Below are 24,560 nucleotides of genomic sequence, written 5' to 3'. Positions count from 1 at the left end.
GGGCAGGAGGGAGAAATACTCTCAAACACGTGCGCTGCGCGACACCCCACTGTTGCCGTCCTCCTCTGGGCTGATAATCCGGCGCGCGGAGCAACGTCCGTGGCTGCTTAGCTACTGGTCAAGCGCGTGTTTGCGTCTGTACAACAAAAGCAGCAATGTTGTAGGGAACACCGACGTCTTCTAGACATCATTGTTAAGGCGGAAGCCTTTAATGCCTCATCGTTGTAAGCAGGAGCTGTCGACAGAGGGAGGGGCCGAATTTCAATTTCATCGCAAACAAACATTCTAATCATCAGAAGTGGATTAGTTTCAGTCATGTACTCGCTGTTTCCAAAATATTCAGTTTGTAAACGGTGTACTCTGTCGCAAGCTCAGCATCTAAACTGTCACACTTGTCATGTCCAAGCAGGCAGCGAAAGCGTTCATGAAAAACTGCGCTGCACGAAAAGCTAGATATTAATTGCTCTCCGCGATCTTGTGTTTCAACACATTTTGCTTTCGTTTTTCTAATATGCAACACTGTGCCGCATTTGCCCTACAGGCAACCGGCGACAAAAATTACACGCGTGAACTGCGAGCATGGCACTCACCGATGCTGATCGTTCGCTGCGTCGAGGAATGGTCGCTTGCTCCCGGTTGGTTATTGCAGGAGCTAATGGCATAGCACACACGAGGATGGACACGAGGCGAACGCCCACCCAAAATTTCTAGGCTTGCCAGGAATAAAACGGGCGAATGACACTTTCAAAGATCGCACGCTGCTTCGGCTGCAGCCCACGGGCTGCAGCCGAAGGAAGGGTTGTAGAATTATGCAACGCCAGCCGGACACGTATGCATGCCGACTATACTGGCCGCGAAAAGGCAATGTTTCAGTCGTGGCAGAGCAGTTGACTCGAAATTCTGAGCTCCCAAGGCGGTCGGAAGCGTTCTAGAATTATGCAACTCCAGCCGGACACGGCCGTGAGTCGGGCGCGCCCATTGCGTAGCGTACAACACGATATCTCAAAGGGGACGGAGAGAGGGAGGGCGCGGCATCTGAGAGGGGGCCGTGAGTTGGGCGCGCCCATTACGTTGCGAACAACACGGTACCTCAAAGGGACGGAGGGAGCGAGCGCGCCCGACGGGGTATCTGAAAGGGAACGGAGAGCGGCCGCGCCCATTACGTAGCGAACAGAGGACGAAAGTGGAGAGGAGGAAGGGGGGGCTGGACGCCGCGCGGTCGCTGAGAGCAACACTGTGGTCGTCAAACTCGTCTGCACTTTCGGACGCACGCAGTCCGGCAACATTGGTACTGAACTGGCGGCCATCTTTAAGTTACGCTAGCCAAATCCATGCCTGCTTTGTTGCTTTGGATGAAAGAAGCGGCCATGGTGTTACCACTTGCGAGGTAAGTAACTGTGCTTGAAAATTACTTTCAGGATGTTGCTGTGGGATGAGTGAAGCGTATTAACGCAGTTGTACTCTGTTGCGCAACTTGTTTGCCACGGAGTGGAAGTTACATGCACTATGCATTAGCTGCCGCAAACGTTTCTCGTGTTTGTGAAAAAAAGTTGAGACGGTGTGCAGTTGCATGGTGTGAATCTTAAGGCAATTGCGCGTAGGTTCATAACTGCGATAAAACAGCGCAGGAAAAGCATAGTGGCAGAACGGTGTTAGTCTTTCAGTGCTTCGCGACTGAGTTTTTCTTACTTTTCTGTTGCCTTTGCAGTGTGGATGTGGCCCGGCTACCGAGTGTATTGGTGCCTACATTAATTATGCCAAGCCATGGAAAGCACAGGTAGGTTGAAAATGTCATATCAAAGTTGTTCATACTTCCACAGCTTATCAATTTGTTCATTAGGCTTGCCAAATGGAAGTCTCCAACCATCCACTACACAGTACTTTGCACTGTGCAGTAGCATTGTTTAGGACAGCTTAACTGTTGTGTTAAGTTTGCGAGCTTCAGTCAAACATTTTTCACTTCCCAATCAATGAGCTCTTGCAGTGCTTTGGTATAACTTTGCCAAACATGTTACGCCCACAGGGCTCAATGCTGAGCCAGATAGCAGGACCATATATGGCAATCCTAGAGCCACATGTTCCTGGATTGTGACCAGACCTCTCTTCCTTACTCCCGTGCAGCTGTGGATCATCAAATATGCTGTCAGTGCCCTGATGCGTGATTCACCAGTGAACCCTGTGGGCATTGTAGTTTCGACATAGATTGTGTTTTGCTGCATCGTTGACAACGTGCGGTATAAGTTGCTCTCTCATACTTTATTTTCTTGTCTATACAGTGTGGATGTGACTGACCTAAGCTAGCAGCTATATCCCAACAAACACAAAACCTCCTCAAAATCTCTAAAAAATGACCCATCGGGACATCTGGAATCTCCCCAGGAGGTGCTCATTTTTCCCGAACACATCTAAAAAACGTCCCCACAACTAGCAATGTCCAAAAAGTTGTGCGTCCCATGGAAAGCCCCAAAAGGTTAATGCTCGATTTCTCGGCTCTGGTTCAATAAAATTATTCCTCCTTTTTCATGCAGCCTGCAGTCATCCAAGCGCACATATGTGCCAAATTTCAGGTGCATACTTACGTTACAGGTGGTGTAATCCACCTTTCCACTCGTCTGAATGCGTGCTGGCTCGGCCGTTCTGCACTTATCCGTTTACGTGAAATGTCCTAGCATTTTGCACACAAAGGAAATATGAACTCAAAAAGTCACCCGATTTGGCCCATATAAGAGCAAATAGCAGCGCCATACAGAAGTAATTTCAGTTTATTAGCTGTGCTCTTAGCACGAATTGCATCCTGTCGTCCATGCCGGCGACCGCACCATACACCACCACAATCAAAATGCATTCATGTTTCAGTCAAAGAAAAACAATATAGACCGAATTGAAAGTCCGTCCCGGAAAAAACTTACGTTCAACGGCGCAAATCTGAATGAATACAAACAGCAGACGCAAACGTATGCACCATTTAATACACACATACACTACGGCGCCATGCATATAATGATGGCCACTTTTTTCTCCAGCCCTGAGAAATCTGCAATATGAAGCAAGTAAAACAGAATACAGGCTGAAAGTTGATGCACCTTAAACGAGCATTCTAAGGACTACAAAAGCAGATATGCACACGCAAAAGCAAACGTATGTAAATAGCAACTTGGGTGACAAAAGAAAAGACGAGATGGGCGTACGCTGCAGGCACGCAGTTTCAGGTCACGGATTTTCTTCAAGTTGAAACCCCCCTCACGCTTAGAGACTCGGAGCAAGCTTCAGCGACGTGTTATCAAAACAGAAAAAAAATATTAGTTCTACTAGGCGAAAATAAAAAAAGTACGAAAATGGCCTGCAGTATGCTTAAATAAATAAATTAATTAATTAAATAATTAATTAAAATAAACCAACATACCTTGACGACGTTGCCTACGGAAACCCAGGGATGAAATACAAGGCTGCAACAGCTGAAACCATAAATTAAACGCAGGCTTCTGTCCTGCGCCTTCTCACAGCACAGCGAGCGCTCAAACATACGCGTTACACCCTCGTAACGATCCTGGGAGTTTTATTTTCTTGTGACTAAGTGTGGGGATAAGACTGCTTGGAGCCAGGCGGCAAGGTGAACGTGCTCAGGTACGTGCGGTGGCGCGCTGCATCCATGGTGCGGCAGACCGCGCATGCGGCACAGTCCAACTTGGGAGTCGAGATCAAGGCACGATTAATCCAATGGGAGAGAGTCAATATAACTACGCGAACACTGCACAAATTATACCGCTGCGGCAGGATGGCTGCGCGGTGGCGAAGTAGGTAGAGCAGGCTAATCCATGAACACTCGCAGAAACAGAGTGGTGGGTCTCTGAAGGTCCTTCCCGCCTCAGACCGTAGTAGACGGCCACGCTACCACCACCAACGTGCTGCAGTCGTCGGAGGCGCTGAGGAATGCAGGGTGCGTGCGAGGAGTCACCTATTGCCACGAACTCCGCTGCCGCGAACGCCGCCTCGAATAACGGCATCAGTAGGGCCGTGGAGCTGCGCAAAGGACTTGCGATGCGCCGCCGCGGCATCAGTTCCAAAAGGAATGGTGTGGGCACGCCGAGGTGCGCGGGAAAACTTTAGTGAATCCGTAGCTACGAAGTCCACGACAGCCCAGTTGGCGCAGTGACGAGAGCAAGAACTGCCGCGCGCTGGGGCTTGTGCTCGAACGTCTCGGGCAGCGCGAATAAGCGCGCGCAAAATGGCGTCCGTCCAGCGAGGAAGCCGGGCGAGCGACGGGAGGCCATTACTGCACTTCTGCTAGACATCGGCGCAGCGAGGAGTGCCGATAGTAGGAGACGCCTGGAGGGACCACCACACAATGTTGAAGTTGGGCGCAAGCTGGGAAAACGCTAGAAGACGTGAAAGCTGGTGACCGCCGCTGCCGGCGGCGCGATGAAAATGCAGACCGCCGCCGCCTGCCTGCAGCATGGAGCCGACGCCCCACGTGCGAGAAACGCATGCGCCGAGAGAGATGCGGGGTTAACCGCTTCCTTCGGCTGTTCGAATGAAACTGCTGTTTCATCTCTCAAAACGGCGAGTGCAAGAGCAAAACCTTCTCTCCCCGCAGCCTGTGGCGAAAGGGAGAGAGAAAAGAGAGCGAGCTGTCAATTTTTATTTCTTGTTGAAAACCATTGGTCCCGAAAACGTTATACCCAGTTACCTTTCTGGGACCAAAATGCATTAATTCGTTTTTGTTGCTGCTTAAAACTCTCGAAAGAACGTTTCTAGACCTTTAGTGGGAGCACTGCCTTTTTTCTTGTGTTTCTATGTCTTGCCTCTATGGTCTGGAAACGTTTGATAAATGTTGTACTGGGACTGGGACATCCCATCCTTTTTTGGAGTTTCTGAGGAGGTTTTGTGTTTGTTGGGATAGTACCTGCAGCGTACAGCAGCAACCTTCAGGTAAGTTTGAACTACAGTGCAAGTTTCACCCTGTCAGATAATGGATAGTTTCCTTCTGTTTGCTCTGTGCAGCGGAGGGTATCTAGCTATACTGCAGTGTTCTTGTACAGTAATGGATAAAAATTTGTGGGATGAGAGTTCTTTGTAAAATAATTTCTCTGTGCTGTTAGCCAGAGCAATTTAATCAAAAGCCTAGAATCATGAGAGGACATGGATACTCAATCGCATTGAACAAATTTCAGCTGACTGCCTGGCGAGGCAATGCAAAAACAAATATTTTCAGAAAATCTACATCCAGCAAACTTTTCTCTATGAGTGTACCTTGTGCCCAACCTAAGTCATTAGCTAGCTTGCAACGGTGTGGTAAGGATCCCTACTCTTACACTTGAATTTTTTTGACCATCAGTGTGAAAGTGACTGCCTGTGGGAGTAGCTGTGGTGTCTTGCAATGTAAACGCATTTTTCATGAACTGGTACAAAGCTCTGCAGTGGGGCATTTGTTTTTGCAGTTTTTTCGGAAAAGCAAAATATTTTGTATTGCAAGAAATATTCTCACCTCTGTTGTTTACAACTTACTAGTTGTTCAAGATGTAAACATGCTTTCGGAGCTACAGATGACTAATTTACTTGGCACGGTCGAGTTACTTCTCTGAACCAGTACGAAACAAGAGGAAAATGCTATGGGACTACGCCAAACCTCGCAAGGGACCCAATGGCAAAGCACATCTGAAATACGATGTCCTTTACTTGGCCGCCGCGGTGGCTCAGTGGCTATGGTGCTCGGCTGCTGGCCCGAAAGACGCGGGTTCGATCCCGGCCGCGGCGGCTGGAATTTCTTTGGAGGAGAAATTCTAGAGGCCCGTGTACTGTGCGATGTCAGTGCACGTAAAAGAACCCCAGGTGGTCGAAATTTCCAGAGCCCTCCACTACGGCGTCTCTCATAGCCTCAGTCGCTTTGGGACGTTAAACCCCATAAACCAAACCAAACCATGTCCTTTACTTGAATAATGTCAAGTACATTTACGACGAATCTCAGGGGCAGGTAGTTCGAGCCTCTTGACAAGTTAAGCCGGATCACTCTGTTTTGTCGATTCTAGTACTAAACTGCAGAAGTATTAAGAATAAAGTGGACAAGCTACATGGTCTAATTGACATGGCGAGACCTTCCGTTGTGATCGGATGTGAATCATGGCTGGATGGGGATGTTAGCGATAGCGAAGTTTTTCCGAGTAACTATATCAGCTATCGAAAAGATCGAGACAGGCACGGAGGAGGCGTATTTATACTGGTGGACGTCTTAGTTAGTTCTCGTAAGACGGAAATTGATGTTGGGACATGTGAGGCAGTATGGGCTCAAATTAGACTTTTAAATGGTAAATTACTATCAGTTTGCTCGTTTTACAGGCCACCTGGAAATCAGCTTGAACCCATCAGCGACCTAACTGATATGATTGAAACTGTTAAAACTGACTGTTTAGTTGTTGGAGGTGACTTTAACATTCCTGAATTAGACTGGAGCTCAGGATGTCTTCCGTCTAGAGCCAATTCCGCAGTAGGCAAAGAATTGTTAAATCTGTGCAATTCTTTCAGCTTATCCCAATTAGTGCTGCAGCCAACCCGTGGCAACAATATTTTGGATTTATTATTCACTAACCAACCATCGGCAGCTTGTTCTACCCTTGTAGTGCCCGGTATCAGTGATCATAGTTGTGTTTTAGCGGAAATGAACTTTCAGTATGTTAAACTTGAAGACTGTGGCAATCGGCGCATTTACAGTTACCGAAAGGCAAATTTCCCCGAGATAGCCTGGGCACTTGAATCCTATGTCGATGTGTACGAAACATTGTCTGATTCACTCAGCGTTGATGAGCTGTGGCGCACACTGACAGCCAAACTTTTTGATTTGCGTGAGCAGCATGTGCCGTCATGGGTGATGACGAAACGTCGCAGCAAAAGCAAGCCATGGTTCACAAAAGCGCTGCGCAGAGTCGTTGAAAAGAGCCAACAACTATATGCGCGCTTCAAAAGAAATCCGTCGGAAGATAACATGGATCAGTTAAAAAAGATTACAAAGGATATGAATGCTTCGGTCAAAGAGGCTAAATTTACCTACTTTCAGTCTTTCGACATGCGTATCCAGGATCGCCCTAAAGAATTTTGGCAGTACATAAAAAAAAACAGAAAGGATGAATTGTATATCCCGCCACTCGATCACAACGGAAGTATCGTTCATGATAATCTGGAGAAAGCCAAGTGCTTTAACACGTTTTTCAGCTCAGTTTTTTCTGCTGAGGACAGCAATAGCCCTGCCGATTTTCGCCTTGCCTTGAACTGTACGGAACCCATGGAGAACATTGAATTTGATCAGCGAGGAATTGTGTCGCTCTTAGAACGCTTAAAAGATAACAGTGCCACCGGTCCGGACGGCTTACCCACGATCCTGCTCTCTTCTTGCGCTTTTGCGTTGTCAAGGTACCTTCAAATTCTTTTCACAAAGTCATTACAGGAAGGCTCCTTGCCTGATGAATGGAAGCTTGCTAATGTTGTACCTATACATAAATCGGGACCTAGGAATGTTGTTTCAAATTATCGACCAGTGTCCTTGACCAGTGTATTATGCAAAGTTTTAGAGCATGTGTTTTATACTAGTATTATGAATCATCTTAGTATACATTCATTATTAAATACTAATCAACATGGCTTTCGCAGTGGTTACTCGTGTGTCACCCAGCTTACCGAATTTGTACATGACCTGTCAAGTGCTTTAGATAAGGGATATTCTGTTGACTGTATTTTTCTAGATTTTAGGAAGGCCTTTGACGTTGTATCACATGCCTTATTAATACAAAAATTATACTGGTACAACATAAATGAGAACGTTATTAGGTGGATAAAGGAATATTTGAGCGTTAGGCGTCAATGTGTTGTTGTCAACGGGAAACAATCGCATGAGGTGGCTGTAACATCAGGGGTGCCTCAGGGATTCGTCTTGGGCCCATTACTGTTCATAATTTACATGAATGACATCTTTTCAGGTATTTCTTCATACATGCGTCTTTTTGCGGACGATTGTGTATTGTATAGAATTATTAACGATCAAAGTGACTGCGATGCATTACAACAGGATTTGTGTAAAGTGGCCCAGTGGTGTGAGAACTGGGGAATGCATATTAACTTACAAAAATCTGTACATATGTGTTTCACTAAAAAGAAGGTTCCCCATATTTTCACTTATAACATAAATAATAGCAGACTGCTTTCAGTGTTGGAATTTAAATATCTTGGTGTATATTTAACAAGTTCAATGTCTTGGCATCGTCACGTGCATTTCGTTACTGCCAAAGCCTGTCGTTTTTTAGGTTTCCTGCGACGTAACGCTAAACTTTTCCCTTTAAAGACTAAAGAACTGCTGTATAATACAAACGTTAGAAGCATACTTGAGTATGCTTGCACAGTCTGGGATCCGAAAACCTTGCTTGACGTTCAAAAGCTAGAAAGAGTTCAGAATTTGGCTGTTCGTTTTGTTTTCAATAACTATGGGCGATATTTTAGTGTAACGAGCGCGAAAAAAATCTTTGGGTTGGGACTCACTTCAAAAACGTAGGAAAGTACTGCGTTTAAAATTATTTCATAATATATTTCATTCTAGAACTGAAATAGACAGAACCAAATATATAGCCAACCCTGATTACGTGTCTTTACGTAGAGATCATTCACTTAAAGTTAAAGAATACAGGTGCCGGACTGACCTTTTTAAAATGTCTTTTTTCCCCAAAACGGTTTCGGAATGGAACAAGCTGCCTGAGGAAGTAGTGTCCATATTATCAAATGATTCATTTTCTTCCATGCTGTGACATTTTTTTGTGTATAATAATTCCGTGTTCTTTCTATCTCATTGTTATCTTTTTTTTTTGTAACCACCTGCACGCGGTGGCATTTGTGTACTTTTTCTTCTACCCCCCCACTGTAATGCCAGCCAATGGCGCTGTGGGTATGATGATAAATAAATAAATAAATAGAACTGAATGGTGTCTGTCAAATTCGCTTGCTTTAATGGCATATTCTGAACTTAGTGTTTACTGTTTTCTGCAGAAGACGTCCCCGGCTTGGCTACAAATTCATCATGGTCTGTACAGTATCCTTCCTGCTGCGTTAACTGAATGTATGGCCAGCTTGATGAATTCCTCATGAAGACTGAAGACGGCATTTATGTCATAATAAAATCATCCAGACTTTGATATGCTTTGTCATTTTGGTCGATTGCTTTACAGATTCATGCATATTACATACAGCAAGGTGTATGTCCGATTTGAGACACTCTGCGGGCTTTTAATAAGCCCAGTGTCCCTGCGAGGTACACTGATTGGTGGTTGTAGTTCTGGCTTGCCTCATAATGGTGAAGAATGCATTACCAGCAAATATCCTCAAAAGATCCGCCGGCGGATATCCGAGATGGATATCTGTCGGCAGTCTAAATAATTATATTTGTACCTCCGTCGGAGGTCCGTGCGAGAGCCGTTGGACGTCGGCGGATCTCCCACGGATGTCCGTACATCCAGTAAAGGACATACTTCGGACGTCCGATGAATGTACACTGGTTGATTGGGTTGTGTTCGCGGACGACATCGTGCTCTTGGCCGAAGATGAGGCGCAGCTACAGCAGCTGATCTCACTGTCCGCCGACCATCTAGGGCAGCTGGGACTGTGCTTCAACGTGAAGAAATCAGCTGTGTTGCGATTCGCGGGCGACAAGACCAGCGTCTCCACGGTGCACCTGCCAAGCGGAGAGCCCATACCGCAGACCTCTGATTACCGCTATCTCGGCGTCACCATTAGTGCCCAAGGAGGCCTATACGCTGCACACGAGGAGCGTGTACGGCTCTCCTCCCAGCGCGCCTGCTGCATTCTGCGCAGACGTTGTCTGTGGGGGTTGTGGGGATACACATGAATCCTCTGCCCCATTGTAACGGCCGCGCGTAATTATCACGCGATGCTATGCGTGCGCCGTTCGGGAGGTTTTGCGAGGGAGGGCACTCTCGCCACCTCCGCTTCCTTTCGCTCCCCGCCGCGACGCCGCGGCGGCGACTTTCCCTCTTTCCTCTCTTACAACGGAGAGACCTCCTCTCCACAGCCCGGGAAGAAGGCGCGTTTCTCCCGAGGCTCGCTCGTCTTCTGGCGGGAGCCGTGCACACGCACGGATCAGAGATCTGCCACGGAGACCGCTGCCCTCATGGAGGAAAAAAAACTAAGGAGGGAGCGTGACGTCACGCGGCCAGCGTTCGCAAGCTGAGTTGTTTTGAAGTCGTTTTCTCCCTCAGTTTTTCGCTCTCCGAGTCTGTCCCTAATGTTTTGGTGTCGGTATGTTTTAGTGCGCGCGTCTGCTGGGCCGCGCGTCCCACGGCGCAGCCGTCCGCAGTGGCGAGCTCTTAGCCGCTTTTTTCTGGTTCGGTATGTGCGGTCGTTCGATGATTCCTATCAGATTTATGAGAGGTAACTTGTGTTTTTGGTGCAACGTGCATGTCATTCACCAAACTAACAGCCCTTTTCATACAAGAGAGCATAAAATGGGCGCTAGCAAAAGCGTGTCTCACGGCGAAGGCTTACGCGGATACTTACTCAGTCGAAAGGTGAAGCAACTCTTTCCGAAAGCTCTCTCTTCTTACTTTCGCTTACATTTTCACTGTACTATATGGTTTTATGGGGAAACACGTAAATGGAGGCGTCCGCCCGGGATGACGCGCGGCAGCGTTGCCTTAGCATAGACACCTTTCCCAGTCATCCAGCATAAAACGTGGAAAGGATCTGCCGTAAATTGTTTACTTGGGTTGTTAAGACACACCTGCTCCAGACATGAAGAACGAGGCAACCGCTCGCACGTTATTGTGAATAATTACGATCCCAGCCGAGGCTTCGCATCTCAGTGGAAGCTTGTCGGTGACCCGTGTATGAGTGCACGTTAACGATCCTGAGGTGGTCAGTATACTGTGGCGCCCATAGTCTAGTCGTTTCGGGACGTTAGATGAACCCAACAAATCACGCGACTGCTGGTGTTATCTGTGCTGCTCGTAAGATAGGTAGCTGTGAAGGGCGGCTTGGCTAGTTTGTTTCGTCGTCGCCGTAGACGATATAAATATGCGTCTTTTTTGATAGAACCAAGGAAGTACCCCAAATGTGGTATAAAACATCAATACTGGCGACCCAAATTCCATTCGTCTGCAAAATTTGAGCTCGAACAATTCTCTGGTTTAGCTCAAAAAAGCATTACACGGCGCGCCACATATATATGCAAAACTTGTGTGTAATTAAATCAAACCTGTGTGGATGCATGTGGTGTCATACGAACCGAAACGGCAATGTGTTAAGGAGTAAGCAAGACACTTTATTTCAGAGGTAGAATGCACAATTTCGAGAACAAAATGTAACCTATAGAAAACATGAAATATTATGATACATAAGAATAAAATGTATATTATGGGCTCTCATCCTTGGATAGAAGTAAGGTTGAGCTTCCATATCAATACACAGTTCTGAAGTGATTGTAATTGTTACACAATGTAACACAGGTACATATATAAGTATATTCTTTGACTTCCAGTAGCACTTGGGCTGTAGAAGTGTTGTTTGCTTTAATTTTTTTTAAATAAAAACATGCATTATAATGCTTGCGTGATCTTATGAGGGTGTTAAAAACAATAACATTGCTTGCCCGCACTTCTTAGTATGAACTCTTGAACAATACACAACATTTGGAGTTAAGGAACATACAGCCACAGCAGTATACTCTGTATTTAGTAAACAGCATTGTCAGTTCACAAAACAACATGATGACATAAACCAAGATATGAATATGAAGAGTGAGGACACGTAATGACATCTAAAATAAGTTACTATCACCCTCTAAAAAATACACTCCTCGACATGCATTCGAAGCTCTGCATGGTAGTGTGCCATGCATCATATGAAACACAAAGACACTTTGTTCAATCACAACACACGCACTTTGCTCAAATAAATTATGTTAATCATATAACACAATTTCCCTAACAACTATTAAGTCAGTGCTTAACAATTAATATTACGTATATTTATTTTTCACTGACCTCAAGACAAGAAGCAGCTGCTATAAAAATGCCTTGACAGCTTGACAGGGCTGATAGCCCATGACTTAAACATGTTACTGCACTAATATTTGTGCCCCATAGCACAGTATTGCCTTTTCAATCAATTTTCACCATAGAAGTGCACGCTAGTAGCATTGACACGTAAATGTATGACTCCATATCCGGTACGCATCGACAGTCACGTCATTTCTTACTGCAAATCTCATCGTTTCCTAGGGATCCTGATCGACCGCAACTTATCATGGAGCTCGTATTGCACTCTACTGAAAAAGAAGCTAACATCTATCGCTCATTTTCTCCGATTTCTGGGCGGAAAATCATGGGGCTTGTCGGTCCAGTCAATGCTGGAGTTGTACAGAGCTCTATTTCTGTGATTCTTGCGGTACAGTACACCTGTACTCTCAAACACGCGCAAGACTAACATGCGTGCCCTCCAGACAGTGCAGGATCAGGCCCTTCGCACATGCCTAGGCCTCCCTCGGAGCACATCAACACTGGGAAGCATTGCACTCGCCAAAGACCACCTGATCTCGACTTATATTGTCCTAGACTCCTTGCGAATGCACATACGACACATTTCAAGGATTCCACAGCATCACCTTGCGCCTCTGCCACTGCAGAGACCAAATTCTGCATTTGCAAAGGTGATAGCAACTCACAGTCGTCGATCCCACAACAGTTCACTCTGGCAGCACTACCTCCCTCTCCTCTGTGGTGTACGCGGCTCCAATGTGTGCGCCTTGCTATTCCGGGGATAGCAAAGAAATCAAATTTATCAATGTCAGTCATTAAGCAACTAACACTGTCCATGCTCCACTTCGAATATTGGGACCGTACTCACGTCGATATGGATGGCTCAGTAACCTCTACTAGTTCTGCTTGTGCTGTGGTCGTTCCTGCGCGACGGATTCAAATTCACCAACAAATTTCGCATCGGACTACCTCTACTGGAGTAGAATTGGTCGCACTTCTTGCGTATATCTTACACCAATCACAATCTCACACAGTATATCTCACAACAATCACCTCAAAAATGGGCTGTTTTCTGTGATTCAAAAGCTGCCCTACAATGTCGTCAATCTGCCTTGAGACATAGCGACCATGAGCAACTTGTAGCAGAGATACGATATCTGCACCACCAGGCAATCGAACAGGATCATGAAATCATCTTCCAGTGGGTACCAGGCCATAGCGGCATTGTTGGTAACGCCTTAGCTGACGATGCTGTTCGATCAGCTCACAATACAGCCAACACTGTCCGCATACCACTAACAAGAGCTGACGCAGCAAGGCACCTTCAACTACTCGCCTGAAACGTGACTGCACAGTCATGGTCTAACCCTGGAGGTTGGACACCCCGCTCGCACCACTTCGACCACTTGCTTCAACATCATATACCATTCAGCCTCCCCCACGGTGATACTACGCTGTTGTGCCGCCTGTGGCTGGGAGTGGCGTTCACAAATGCCTATTCTGATCTCATCGCAATGGCAGACTCTCCAGCGTGTGAGCAGTGCGGTTGTGATGAAATGATCGGACACCGCCTCTGTGACTGCCCTCGTTTTGAGCGAGAGCGCTGTTTCCTGATTGCTGCTCTGTACCGCTTGGACTCGCGTCCTCGAACACAGTCCAACGTCCTGGGGCCTTGGACACAACCTTCCTCACAAAGGAAAGCGGTGAAAGCACTCCTGAGATTCTTAAGAGACTCGGGATTGTATTCCCGTCTATAATCTTTTAAGTTTTCAGTGCGCGCCCTCTGTACCCGTGACATAGTGGTCGCTGGACACTTGGAAAACTCATTTCATTGCTGCTCTTTTTCCTTTTTTCCCGCCGCTGAGGTGGCTCAGTGGCTATGGTGCTCAGCTGCTGACCCAAAAGACCGCGGCGGCTAGAATTTCTTTGGAGGAGAAATTCTAGAGGCCCGTGTACTGTGCGATGTCAGTGCACGTTAAAGAACCCCAGGTGGTCGAAATTTCCGGAGCCCTCCACTACGGCGTCTCTCATAGCCTTAGTCGCTTTGGGATGTTAAACCCCACAAAACCAAAACCAACCTTTTTTCCCCTTTGTTCCCCTCCCCAAGTGTAGGGTAGCCTACTGGGCATCGCCTGGTTAACCTCCCTGTCTTTCCGTCCATTTCTCTCTCTCTCAATCAATTTTTTGACTACTGACCTCTGAATTGTGTCAGCTTTGTGTGCTTTTGTCGAACCTTTTCTAGGTGAAGTCGCTGTGTGGTTGTTTTGGCAAGATAATGCATCCTAATGTCCAGATATTTTTGTACAATTGCCCTCACAAGGTGGGATGAGTGGTTTTCAAGGGGGAGGTTATCAATCATGTGTTCATTAAGAACTCTGAAAAAGTCTTTACCTATAAATGCTGTCATTGTAGCCACTGCAACCTTGTCTGCAAGCCCTCGTGACATTAAAGGAGAACAAGCTATGGCTCGACGCAGTTCCTTCTCACATTGCTGACAGATTTTGAGGACATCGTTTGAAGGGTAGATTAAGCCACCGTGCGATTTCCTTCGAATCAGGGAGTAGGTTTTCTTCTCATGATGTGATGCAGTTAGTGCAGATACACACTCATGACATTTTAGGCTGGCTTGTAGATTCCTTACTACAAATCCAGCAATGTATGCAATTACAACCTCTGCAGTTTCTGAAATTTTGCCTGGATCAGAGCAGTAAGCATGCTCTTCAATAATGCTCGACACTCTTACAACAGAAGGCTCATTTTCTGCTAGGCTTTTGCGAGTGGTGGTCATGTTGATTATTTCTGTTGAAGATGGCCTCACAGATGAGCTCACGTAGAGAATGCTGATGTGCTCAAGTGGAAGGCAGTTTCCACTGGCAACATCTTTTACCTCATTTTGTACTATAAGCCGCTTGAACGCTGCTGCAAACTGCCGGGCAGTTGGGTTATCATTGCAGCGCCCGAATGAACGTATCGCTGCAAAGAACAGTTCAAGATGGTCCTGGCTCAATTTTGAAGTAGGCAGATATGCTAATACTGCATTATCCTGAACTAAATTGGTGTACAAGGAAATAACAGTCTGCATGCAAATTAAAAAGCCAATAAAGCCTGTCTTTCTGTTAGTTTCTGTGATCAGTTTTTTTTGTGCTGGGTCTCGAATAGAGGAAAAGTATTCCTTTGCTTTTTGCAAGTATGTAGTGACAGCAGCCACATTTTCAGGGCACAGGGGCTTTTTCCAGCCTCTTTGTTTCAGGTGTCGTGAATTAAGAATATCAAACACATTGTTCACATACCTTATAAACTCCTCTGTGGCTGCAGAATCGCGCAAGCTTGTTACTTTTAGTGCCCTGCATTCTTCAATAGCATCCGCTACAGATGTGCTGAACACTTGCGCTGCTAGCGACACTTTCATTGGCTGAGATTTCCAATTGATGTGGGGTTGCCTCAGTTTGTTTGCCAAATGCAGTCCCTCTGAGTATTGCAACTCATGCAGCTGTTCAATATGTTTCCACATTATTAGGCCTCCATTGGCATTTTCTAAAACTTTTTTGTCACATAGTGTGTTTCTTAGAAGTTTAAGCATGTGGCAGGCATCCAATAGAACAAATATTGGCCGATTTGTGTCAGGGTGAGGAAAAGCTGTGTTCAGGTCTCCCAAGACAAGCTTGCAACCAAGGTTGCGCAGCATAGAAAAATTCGCAGCTGCACCATCGCAAGTTAAACTCACTACATGTGCACCCTTTTCGTGTGCAAGGGAAGTAGCCTGGAGAACTATGTTGCTCCGTTGCTCTCCTCCTAAGCCATCAACAAGGAAGTACCCTAAAGGTAGCTTCCATCTCCCATTGATTGCCACCAGCATAGCAACAAAGGCGTCTTTAGCAACAGGGAAGCTGTCATCATTCACTTCAGTTCCCATGTCCACGTGCCCATGAAACCTCCTGTCGCCTAATTGCCATTTCATCTACAACCAAGTTGCAGAGTGTAGAATGGCCCAGTTTCGAATTTTCGTCTACTTTCATTCCAAGTGCAGCTAGTGCTTCTTTAGAAAAACCAGGGGATCCATCAACATGCGCAAGCCATTTTGACAATGTCTTTGGATGAGGCAAACATGTGTCGAAAACAGCCCTGACATAGTTATATGCTCTAGGTGAGTAAAAATGCAAAGTCAGTGCAAAAGCTCTTAACTCAGGAGAGTAGGCTATTGAATGCGGTTTTCCCGATTTTTGGACAATGTGATGCATCAGTAAGTTTTCTTTGGAGCCCGCAAGGCTTTGGAGTGCAGCTATGTTTTCCTCAATGAGAATTTTTTTTTTTGAGAGATCATCAATTACATTTGAAAGGCGAGCAACCTTGCGTTGAAGACGGCGCTGTGCTTGCTGCAGTCTTTTTATTTTCTTTTTGCTGGCGACATGGATGGCAGCATAGCGCTTCACCTGACGACGCAGGAATGCCTTTTCAGGGGTATCCTCCATTGCTGGAGGCTGGCAATATATAATAATAATACATGCAAATATAAAAAAATTTCTCATTGCACTTTATTGATGTGTTGAAGACATGATTGTATATATCACTCCAAGTTTCAGTACACAGGCAAAAAACAGCGAGCAATTTTTTTTTACCACAAAAGCCTGAGCTTATGCAAGGATATGATGGGAATTCAATGATGGCTCAGCCATGAGAACCACTTGGTTTATGAAAGCAAACATTTGAGACTCAAGTACTTCTCACAGAAAGCCTGCTAGGAAAGGTTATGGGCATATTAAAATACAAGAGCAACAGTAATTTGTAAAGCTGTGTTTCTAAGAACTCCAAAATATTCCTTCATAAGTTTACATCTGTCACATTGCTCTTCATAATCAAGCCTGATGAACAAACAAAGCTGTACAGTAGACAGATTAAGACTGGAGGGAATCAGCTTCCAGTAATATTTATACTCGATATAATTTTTGCAGCCAGCGTGCTATCAGAAATTAGAAAGTACTTCCTGCAGTGATCCTTTCAAGAATTTGTAATTGTAGGGGCACTCAGCCTTCCAGGTTTGTTCTTTAGTCTAAATCTGATTTTTGTGTTCAGTGCACACATAGCTTCAGTGAGTTATCTTGAGATAATTTCAAGTTCAGAACAACGGCACATTCCATCGCATTTATATTTAAAGAAATGTGCATCATAAGCGATTGTGGCATGTTTTAAAGGCAAGAGGCATGGTACAAAAAGTATGGGGAGGGAGAACTGCCAAATTTTTTTTCTGCATTTATTTGAACACCTAGGCTTAAAGAATGACTTGATTTATAATGGAAAGCCTCACTGTTGCTTAGGTCTGAACACGTTATAATTACTCTGACAGAGCCATCTATGAATTGTGAAATGCAACCTCAGAAAACCTCCTTCACTTTTCATTAATAAGTTCAAAATCCAGAATGCATTTCATTGCAACTGAACATTTTCAAAGTACAGTACTGTTCCTGAAGTAGTTATAATGATCCATCCATGTACTAAACAGGGATTACAGGTGTCCCACTGTGTTCCACTTGTTGCTTTGAGTGAACCCAAGTAATGTCTGGTAGCCTTCTCACCATGCCTGCTTTTGATGCTGGCGCTGTGACTGCAACCCTCCTGGCTTGCAGAGATGGTCCTGCTGTGACTTCTACATTTCCATCGCCTTGTCTTTGATCAGCCACCTGGACAAGAACGCACAACTATCGTGAGAACACACAAAAGCAAGTCAACTTTACATTTTCGCTCAGAATGCTACCAAATAAAAAACAAGAGCATGAAGCTGCAGACCGCAGCCTTAAATGAGAACAAGAAAAATAATCTAAAAGTGTAATCTGTTACTTAGGAAATAGAAAGGTTCTTTGCAAAAGTGGGCTGTACTCATTGGACAACTGGCATAGGCAAATAGTGTAGCATACTTCTGCATAATGCAGAAGTGTAAATGAAGCAGTTAAAAACTTTTTTATACTCACTGCCGCTTCGTGATCACTCTGGCTGCGGCCGAAGGGCAGCTGCCTGTGGCAAGGCTTCTTTTGCATCAGAGGGGACACAGGAACTGGTATTTCCTCTTCGGCAGATATGGTTCCTGAAGAATCTGTTTCCCACTCCATCGGTTGTTGTTCCATCTCCTCTGGCAAAACACTGTGTTGCTCTGCAAGCAGCGTATCTTTGTGAACAGCAGCAGTTTTGCCTTCCGAGTCACCCTGCGAGGGACCAGCATTTTCAGCATCACCGCTGGCATCGCATGGATACTGCATCTGCAGCCATAAAAGCAACAGAATCAGCTGATATCAAAGAATTCAGAACTGAACTGTGAGTGCACATTACCATGTTGGTCTCAATATATACCATATAAAACGCATTTGCGAAATCACAAAAAACTGGCCAATCAACTGTAAGCTTGGATGAATTCTCCATGTAATAGTGCTGTCTGAAACACCTCTATATAGAAGGGTCTGCAACATGCTCCCTTATGCATGTATGTTGCACTAATGAAAGTGCATTAAATGTTGTAGTTCTGAGTGTATTGATTAGACGTGTGCAATGTCCTCTGGAGAGACCAGTCGTGATACTTGCTCTCACTAAACGAATTTTCACAGGTGTACTTACTGGTTCATTTGAGGGCTGCTGGCTTGTTTGCATCATATGCTCTTCATGCAAAACTTCTTGTTCACGGGCCGTTGCTGCAGCTGCTCTCGAAGCTTCTACTGTATGTGACTGCATAGAAGAAATAAAACACGTAATAAATATAAGGCAGCACGCTTGCTGTTACGGCATAAAGAAACATGCTTTGATGCGTGCTTCAGAAGTGACATTACACAAAGATGCGGGTTGGTAAATCAGAATTTGGAAAAATTTTTAGAACTGAAAGCTTTCTATATGCAGCATTTTAGAGCTGAGGAACGGCGCGCTTTCAGAGCTAGAATTTATAATCAGGAGCTCATTGGGGCAATCGAACGTTGACGTGGAAACATTCTGGCACATGTAGGTTAGTTTCCAAATCTCTTTGATTGGCAAAGAATGCCAGAAAGCTATGATGTACATTTGAACCCAGTTATATAGAACATGACCATTGCTCGTCGCTTGGGTGTTGTACCCAGAAATTCACAGCAAGTGGACTGATTATCGCAGCAAGTGGACCAAACAGTTTTTTTGCATATCTCTTGTTAACGCAATAAAGTTTCCATTTAAGAAAAAACATGAACAAGTCGTTTTGAGAAACTCCTATACAGTGCTAATTATTGCCCATGAAGCACAACTGCTAACTTTGCTCCTGGCCAAGAGCTACACCAGCAGGGAGCTCGATTTTTTTAATGCGAAAGCATTTCTTGCCTCATGAGTGGCGTGCACAGGATGTCACTGTGAGCTGTGGACGGGAAGTGTGGACAGAGCTTGTCCTCATCAAATGTCGGTAATCCAGTAAGAGTGTAATTTTGATTTTTAATGATTGAATGGAAAGTTTAAATGACTCAATTACAAAATAAAATAATTTTATTAAATAATGAGGCAATTAATTTCTACAGTTCAGTGGGTACTTGACAAAATTTGTGAATTGCTAGTATTTTCTTCAGAATTGAATGAGCCATAAAATTAATAGCGAAATTATTTGATGTATAATTATAAAACTAATAATCAATGCTTTTAAATTATTAATCAATTATTAATTAATTTATAATCAATGGAACTGCTTGATCACTTAATTACCATCAGCGATTAATTACATTGCTAAGTAACAGAGGAGGCAACGGAACTCGAAATGATTTCGCATTTCCGCACGTAAGGTAGTGGTAGTGCTCATATGTCTTATGGAATCGCTGGTGTATGCGTGCGCCGGAGGCTATAACTGATGCGACTGACAAAAATGTCCCAACTTTTTTTTTGTTGCGCTTGCTTCTATAAAGCGCGCCCTTTCTTGGTCTTCGGGCGAAAAGCGACATCAAAGCCCACGTACGACGGCGCAGCAAGTCCGAATTGGTACGCGAGCGCCTGGAGCTGTGCATGTTTGCTGCAACTGAATTTTGTGTCCACGGACGTTCTCATACTCAGCGCAGCAGCATCAATCGCAGCGTCGTTATTCGTATTAAAGGAGTGTTCGTTACGTACCGTACGTTATCAGCTTCGGCTAGTATGCTGCACATGTAAGCTGCCGCCATATGTTTGCGCGTATGTGGGAGGTCTTTAACAAATACTGCCATCATACTTAAATGCAATCTTTGACTAACGTAGGCTAGGTCTAATCGACGGCCGTATCAGGGCCGAGGAAGTGAGATAACACCTCATAACGAGAAGCGGCGTATGGGCCGGGTGGGGGGAAGGGGTAAGGAAAACAGGAAAATACAAGTAACAGAACCAGATAACGCTTGAAAACGAAAGAATGGGTGGAGAAGCGTGTCACTGCTACTCCGTAAGAAATAACCATCCTAGAAGGCCGGCATACTCGCAGACCTTAACGCTACAGCCATGGGCAAGGGTTACGTTTCAAAACTTTCCTCGTCCGCTAGCGCGCGCGCGCGCGCGCGCGCACGCACGCACGCACGCACGCACGCACGCACGCACACAAACACACAAAATGCTAGGCAACGAAGCGGGCTGACTTTGCCTGTCAAAAGGCCAGCCGTTGAAGAGATAGCATATCGCTTTTCGTGATGGAAGCCAACAGTGGGGGTTCCTCATGGGGAGGATTATCGGTCTCAACCCGGACGCGCTTTATTGGCCCATTGGCCTTCGAAATTATCCAAAGCGAAGATCGGCGCCCTGCGGAAACAACGCTAAAGGAAGGGTTTTACAGCAGCACAGGAAAGAACCTTTGAGAGCTTGGAGGCTTTTCAGTGACATGTGATTCAATGCAGTTGCCGACAGGCATACAGGCTGAGGAGGCACATATACAGGCGCGGACAAGTAAACGGAGCACGCAAAACTGTCTTCGAATATAATTAAAATTTCCAGCAGTGGTACGCGCATGCTGGTGGCGGAGGTTGGTGGGCTTTCTTGTAGACAAACAACGCTTCTTCATCACCAATGGAGAAAGCGTGATTGCACTTCGAGTGCTCCGTTTACTTATGGCCGCGCCTGTATACGTTGCTCGCCGCAGTGGCTCAGGTGCTCGGATGACCCCATGGCTGACCCCCGTATTCGATATCCCGGCAGCGGTGGTCGAATTTCGATGGAGGCGAAATTCTAGAGGCCCGTGTACTGTGCGATATGTCAGTGCACGTTAAAGAACCCCAGGTGGTCGATTTTTCCTGGGCCCTTCGCTACACGGCGTCTCTCATAGCCTGAGCCGCTTTAAGAGCAAAGGATAGTTGAGTGCAGCAAACGATCGCGTGGGAGCCTGCAAAAAATTGAAAACTGGTTTGGAGAAAATTTAGGAAATGGCGCAGTAGTATTAACTCTCTCAGTTACCAAACCAAACCAACACTCAAGTTCAGTTTAGCAAAATGATTATGATAGATGAAACTGGTTTCACACCGATATTACCATGTCCATTAATTGTAAACCCGTATTTGGGAACTAGCGTATTCGTGCAATATGACAGAGCAGATCGATAATGCTGTATAGATTTTAAGCTTGGCATGACAGCTAGTATATGCGATGAGCTTTACTTTAAATTGTCATGACATATATATAGCCACGAACGGTGGTCGGCAGACCTCCTCCAGGCTGGTGTCAAGTTCTGTCGCGATAGTTCCGAGAGTGCTATTGCAGTCCTGCACGTACTTTATAGGAGCATTCACTCTCACTGAAATATTAGGGTGACTAAGCACGCAAAGATGCCGTCCTGCAGTTATGCAGACAGTCAGCTAATCGCTAAAAACTCCTGCTGTTAATTTATAATAATATACACGCATGCTACTTACTGAAGTAAGCGAAAGCGATGGCACAGCACTTTCTGTCAGGCGGCGAAGATGGCCTGTCGCAGGCTTGAAGTCCTCTGCACCAAAATGCAGGGAGCATACAACGCTCCATTTTGTCGGTAACCAATTATCTGAACGTTGCAGTGCGTCAGTCCACCGTTTTCTGGCTGCAGGGTCATTCGGAAACCTGTCGCGCAATATTGAAAAAAAAAAAAATTGCCCATTCGGCTCTTTTCCATGCAGAGCCACAGCGCATATTTTCATCGCTAGTACCATTGAAGAAATATTCACTCACCTATGGAACGAAACCTCCGAACAAACGATTTCTGTGCGGCTCCTGCACCCGGGCACGCAGCACTTCATGATGCAGCGCCTGCCTGAGCGCTTTCAGTTTCGGTAGATGGTTTCAGTTTCGCCGCTCGCGCGCGCGGCGGTGATAAAGATCACCGCACGCCATCACGTGATATGGTCACGGGGGGACCGACTCGCTTTTTTTTGCATGCTTTTTACTTTTTATTACCCGGCTTCAAGGTTCTCGCCGGACGCTCCCTCCTCAGTTTTTTTTCCTCCATGGCTGCCCTTATCGCCCGGCCACCGTGTGTGACTTGACCGCCGCGGGCCGTGAGCGAGGAACCACGCGAGGTGAGCGGAACCCTCTTCCCCCACATTTTTGCGTGCGTTCTTTCCTTTGTCTTTTTCACCCCCGTACGCGAGCGGAACCCTCTCCATCGTTACGGCGGTTGTATTGTTGCTGCTGCACTGTATTGCTCGGGAGCAATAAACGCTCCTCCGAGTAGCATACTCGTGTTTGTCCCTTCTGGCCCGAACCCGCCGCGGTTGCGACTTACCGCACCGCGCGTTGGGGGTCACAGCTCTGACTGCTAGGGCTGGCACGCTGGTGCTAGAGAGCGACAACTGCTTCTAGCCCTTTGAGCGGTGCTACAAGAATAACCCCCATATTCTTGGCGCCCAACGTGGGGCCAGAGGTGTGACAAACCGAGTGTCTGTGTGAGCGACTGCCGACACACCGACTAGCCATGGCGGCGAGCGGGATTGACATCCAGTCCCTGCTGTGGTTGTCCAATACGGCTTCTCAGCAGCAACATCTTGGCACGGCTGTAACAACTACTGCAGGTGTATTTCCAGAGCCTGACGCTAGCCCCTGCGATCTTATATCGTTTGAGCCGAGCGGTGATTCACACGACACACCGGCTCAGACGAGCGGCGACGCTTGGCACTTCTCGCCAAGCGCTATGCCGCCAGGTAGGGAGAGCATGGCGCGACACGTGCAATCTTGCTCATCCCACCTGGGCCCTCAGCCAGAACTACCTGGCCAGGCCCAAGAGGCTGTGTTGCGCAACGCCTTGCGCCTCATAGAGAACCTCACGGGTATCGTGCAGAACAACCTGCAAACACCCGCTCCAGCGGCGAGTCCGAGGCTAAGGGTGGACCTTCCCAGCTACGGTGGCTACCATGATTTTGTCAGTGCCAACGAGTACCTTGAGCGCATGCTGACCTACCAGCAGGCGACAGGGCTTTCCGATGGCGAGATTCTGACGCGTGTCGTGCCAATCTCACTGACTGATCAGGCTGCCCGCTGGTTCCGCCTTACTGGCTATCGGTCTCGCACAATGGAGGAGTTCCGAGCGAGGTTTCGCGAGGAGTTCTTGCCCGCAGATTACGAGCGTCGTCTGCGGCGCGAGTTGGAGCTGCGTACTCAGCATCCGGACGAATCGTTGCTTGAGTACGTGAGGGCGATGGACGAACTCTATCGTTTTGCAGACCCCTCAGCTTCGAACGGCGAGAAGGTAGAGCGTGTCACGCGACAAGCGCACCCTACCTTCGCAGCCTACCTACGAGGCGTACCGTTCAGGGACTTGGACGAACTCGCCTCGGCAGCCAAGCGCATACAGGCGGACATACTCGCCTCCCGCGCGTATCGGCCACCCCCGCCAGCGTCGCAGGCACTTGAGCCGCGATGCGCCTGGAACGGAGACACTTTTCGAAACCGTTCCCGGGGAGCCGAAATGGTTGCATTAAGTGACGGGCAAATGAGAAACGGTTGGGAACTATCAGACCGAGCTCTCGACCCGTACACGTATGCTATGCGGTCAGCACACGCTGCGCGTGGCCAAGGTATACAGAATCGGGACCGACATACCGACCCGAGGACGCTAGACCAAAGGGCAACTGCGACGGTAGGCCCGACAGGGAGGAACGGTCAGCCGGCGGGAGGCGACAACTGCCCCGCCCGGCAATGGCCGAATACCCTCTGCTGCCGGTGCAACCAACGAGGGCACTACGCCCGGGAGTGCAGACGCCCCGTGAACCGAGAGCACGCGCTTTCGGGAAACGAACGCAGCCGCCGGTAAGCAACGCTTCGCAGCCGGTGGCGTCAACAGCGGTGCTCAGTGAGTCACACGAACTCCTAGCCCCGCTGGCTTGTCGTTTGGAACCACCCAGCGACACGCCAGTACCGCTTATTGAGCTTACAGTGGCACAACGTAAGTTCATGGCATTGCTAGACACAGGAGCGAGCGCATCCCTGTTTGGCGACGAGGTATGTGAGCATCTCCGTCGGAACGGACTCCGACTGCGAGCGAGCAACCTCACGTTCCGATTAGCCAGCGGCACTGCGCACGCGAGCGGTGCCGCGCGGCTTGTGGTGCGGTGGTAGAAAAGAGTGAGGCGC

The 24,560-nt window shown here is 46.9% G+C and overlaps 1 protein-coding gene and 1 long non-coding RNA gene across 4 annotated transcripts; one reads left to right on the top strand and one right to left on the bottom strand.

Annotated features, from left to right (window-relative positions):
• The first annotated feature begins 1,362 nt into the window (after window positions 1-1,362).
• Window positions 1,363-2,309, top strand: LOC149349224 (uncharacterized). Its single transcript, XR_016289402.1, has 3 exons — window positions 1,363-1,387; window positions 1,709-1,777; window positions 2,277-2,309. It is a non-coding gene; the product is annotated as an uncharacterized LOC149349224 (long non-coding RNA).
• A 9,626-nt stretch (window positions 2,310-11,935) lies between these two features.
• LOC149349223 (uncharacterized) lies at window positions 11,936-22,410 on the bottom strand. Of its 3 annotated transcripts, XM_089578144.1 has the most exons (7): window positions 22,164-22,410; window positions 21,872-22,055; window positions 18,624-18,731; window positions 17,987-18,271; window positions 17,594-17,698; window positions 12,892-12,946; window positions 12,722-12,793 (listed from the first exon to the last, which is right to left on the bottom strand). In XM_089578144.1, exons 1-6 carry the CDS (start codon window positions 22,229-22,231, stop codon window positions 12,920-12,922), a joined length of 777 nt encoding a protein of 258 aa, XP_089434270.1. In that variant the 5' UTR covers window positions 22,232-22,410; the 3' UTR covers window positions 12,722-12,793; window positions 12,892-12,919. The 3 variants fall into 3 exon arrangements, with proteins under 3 accessions (XP_089434269.1, XP_089434270.1, XP_089434268.1); XM_089578143.1 differs by lacking the exon at window positions 12,892-12,946 and having other exon boundaries at window positions 11,936-12,793; XM_089578142.1 differs by lacking the exons at window positions 12,722-12,793; window positions 12,892-12,946 and having other exon boundaries at window positions 17,467-17,698.
• Window positions 22,411-24,560: the final 2,150 nt, after the last annotated feature.

The sequence above is a fragment of the Amblyomma mixtum genome, chromosome 3, assembly GCF_055824585.1.
Source record: "Amblyomma mixtum isolate Tamu chromosome 3, ASM5582458v1, whole genome shotgun sequence".
Lineage (NCBI taxonomy): Eukaryota > Metazoa > Arthropoda > Arachnida > Ixodida > Ixodidae > Amblyomma > Amblyomma mixtum.
The sequence above is the reverse complement of the archived record's forward strand: the minus strand, read 5'-3'. Positions and strand labels throughout refer to the sequence as shown.

What these genes read in the sequence shown, in the direction of transcription:
- LOC149349223 (XM_089578142.1), bottom strand. Translation starts at nt 22,231, where the DNA reads ATGAAGTGCTGCGTGCCCGGGTGCAGGAGCCGCACAGAAATCGTTTGT. An exon ending in AGCAGCCCTCAAATGAACCA is followed by an intron (nt 18,272 to 18,623) that starts GTAAGTACACCT and finishes TTATGGCTGCAG; the next exon opens with ATGCAGTATCCATGCGATGC. An exon ending in AGAGTGATCACGAAGCGGCA is followed by an intron (nt 17,699 to 17,986) that starts GTGAGTATAAAA and finishes GTTCTTGTCCAG; the next exon opens with GTGGCTGATCAAAGACAAGG.